The 2446-nt window shown below is 53.3% G+C and overlaps 1 protein-coding gene across 1 annotated transcript; it reads right to left on the bottom strand.

Moving 5' to 3' along the window:
* Nucleotides 1-179: 179 nt before the first annotated feature.
* On the bottom strand, nt 180-2130 carry H310_05075 (hypothetical protein; the record flags this gene model as incomplete). Its single annotated transcript, XM_008869696.1, has 3 exons — nt 180-232; nt 286-1740; nt 1791-2130. 3 exons carry the CDS (start codon nt 2128-2130, stop codon nt 180-182), a joined length of 1848 nt encoding a protein of 615 aa, XP_008867918.1.
* Nucleotides 2131-2446: the final 316 nt, after the last annotated feature.

Raw genomic sequence — 2446 nt, 5'->3', positions numbered from 1 at the left:
ATCAAGTCGACCCCACTTCGAAACAATGTAAAACCCACGGTGTTGGAAAGACTGATGACACGAGAGAGGAAATTGACTAAGTACGTTGACGCTTTCTAACTCTACCAGCTAAAGGTGCATCGTGATGTTGACGAAGCAATTGGGCAACAGTAACTACTTTGGCATGATCAAACCGTCGATCACGACCCTTCGGAGTCGTCGACAGCAGTGCACGAAGCGGTACAACTGCAACCTGGTAAGCCTGTGATATCTGCAAGGCAGTTGGGTCACTTGGCAAACATGTACCCATGGCTTCCCTGTAGGCAGCAGTCAAAAACGACATCACAAGCAGCCACTCTGACAAGATTCGCTTGTCGTTCTTGGCTGCCAGATCCGATGGGGTAAGTGACCTGTACGGAACAGTGTTGTTGATGGAGCCCCACCATAGGGACCAAGCTGTGGCTGTGTCGACCAGCGGCATCGAAAAGGCTTCGGGAACCCGATGCATCCCGCCCCCCCACGTGTACAGTTGCCGAACAATCGCATGGGAGGGAGTGGTCGACGCTTCAGCGGAGAGGGGTTGGGCAGGGACGGGGTAGCCAACGATCGACCTCATAGAGGCTTCGAACCGGGTAACCGTGGTCTCTAGGGTTGAGTGCAAGTGTGCGGGGGTCAACACCCCAGAAGCAAAGTCGCGATCGTCCAGCAAGCCCTGGACCCCCGCAATCACGCTTGGAGCGATGTTGTCGATGGACGTTTTGACGGCGTCGACAGAGGTTTTGCTGGCCTCCATAAGGCTAAAGATCTCAACGTACGGGGGAAGGCCGGTTGGCTGCATCAGTGTGGACGCTGTTGCGACAAGTGGAACGAGCCGTTCCAAGCGGCTGGGGTCGGCAAACAGTGCTGTGTGCAGCAGCGCGTGCTTCGGCGGAAGGTGGCTCTTCAGCCACCCCGAGTGCTGGACGAGAGACGCGAGAAAGAGGCGCAGCATGGGGACAAACTTGGGCACTGCCGAGAGTACGGGGAACAGCAGCATCACCGTGTCGTCGACGGTGGCGTCCGAGTTGGACGTAAAGTGGGGTGGCAGCACAGCAAAGTCCGCCTTGTTCAACGGCAGGCCAGCAACTGTGCGACCGACAAACTGATCCCCGGCTTTTTCATAGTGCATGTACCGTTCAACGACGTTTCCCAAGGACCAGCCACACCGTAAACACACGCTGATGATGGAGGGTCCGGCTGTGCTGCCCGAGCAAACGTACGTTGCTGCACCCTTGCGAACCGAGTGGGTGCCAATATCTTCTGTCGTACCGAGCTCACCTGACTTGACAATAGAACGAAGGCCTTTACCAAACCGAGTCCTTTGGTTGGACCCAACGAACAAGGGCCCATCAGTCAGGCACACGTTTGAGGCAAAATGGATAGCAAATGCCAAAAACACACAGATGGACGGGTTAAGGGGGTTGGCGTACAAGTGCTTGGGGTCGCGACGTTTGCTGCCGGTCTGGTCAGTCTTCGTCTTATAGAACGTGACGCCAAGGGCATCACCTTCCAAGGTAAGATGGTCCAGTTGAACGGTTTCCGTGGACTTAGATCGAGCCATCAGGTTCCACGAAAGCACCAAAAAGAGGTGTTGAAAGCCACCGTCATTCGCCTTCACAGACGCTAATGCCAGCGCTTGGTAGTGTCCAAACTTAAGGTGTCGTTTGCCCGAGTCCTTGATAGAGCTTGACTGCTCTGCGGTCGCCTTTAGGCGATGCATGCCTAACTTGTGGTGTCAATTCAAATCCAATCATGTTATACAAGTTCAACACCTTGAAAAAGATCTTTCATGTCAGTGTCGTATCCACTTGGCAGCGCAGTGTTGTGTTGCTTGTAGTAGTCTTTGATGGCCGATCGGTAGCCTGACATTGTGGCCACCTTAATATCACGTGCACTGAGGGTAAGCACAATAAAAGCGGGGAAGTCATGGTAGGTGAAGCCAACAATACTTATGGTGCCGTCACTGCTGAGCATGCGGTCGCGCTCCATTTGACTGAGGGTGTTGATCCAATCGTAGATCCTCCGCATACCGCTTGCGTAGGAGAGCTTAGTGGCGTTCGAAAGCCTGGAGTTGCGGATGTCGTCGAGGGTCGTCTCCTGACGGTCGGTCATGTTGAAATGTCAGTTTTTCTGCTGGTGTAATATCAACCAATCATATTGGTGGGTTTCCTCTCGGCCACGTGGCCGACAAATTCTCAACAACGTAGCTCGTCATGAAACAACCTGAATTCTCTATACCCTGCAATCTGAGTGTTGAGAATTTATCGGCCGCTGGGCCGATGAAACACCGTGAGAGTTGATATTCGGCCGATAAAATCTAATGAATGGATTGTGTTGAGCTTTTATCGGCCCGGGTCCCGAATCAAAATACGACTTTGTGATTGGCAGAAAAGAAAGAGTGAGATGCGAGGGCAGCCGAGGTCTCACT

The sequence above is a fragment of the Aphanomyces invadans genome, assembly GCF_000520115.1.
Source record: "Aphanomyces invadans strain NJM9701 unplaced genomic scaffold supercont1.8, whole genome shotgun sequence".
Taxonomy (NCBI): domain Eukaryota; phylum Oomycota; class Saprolegniomycetes; order Saprolegniales; family Verrucalvaceae; genus Aphanomyces; species Aphanomyces invadans.
Note: the sequence above shows the minus strand (reverse complement) of the source record. Positions and strands in the feature narration are given on the sequence as shown.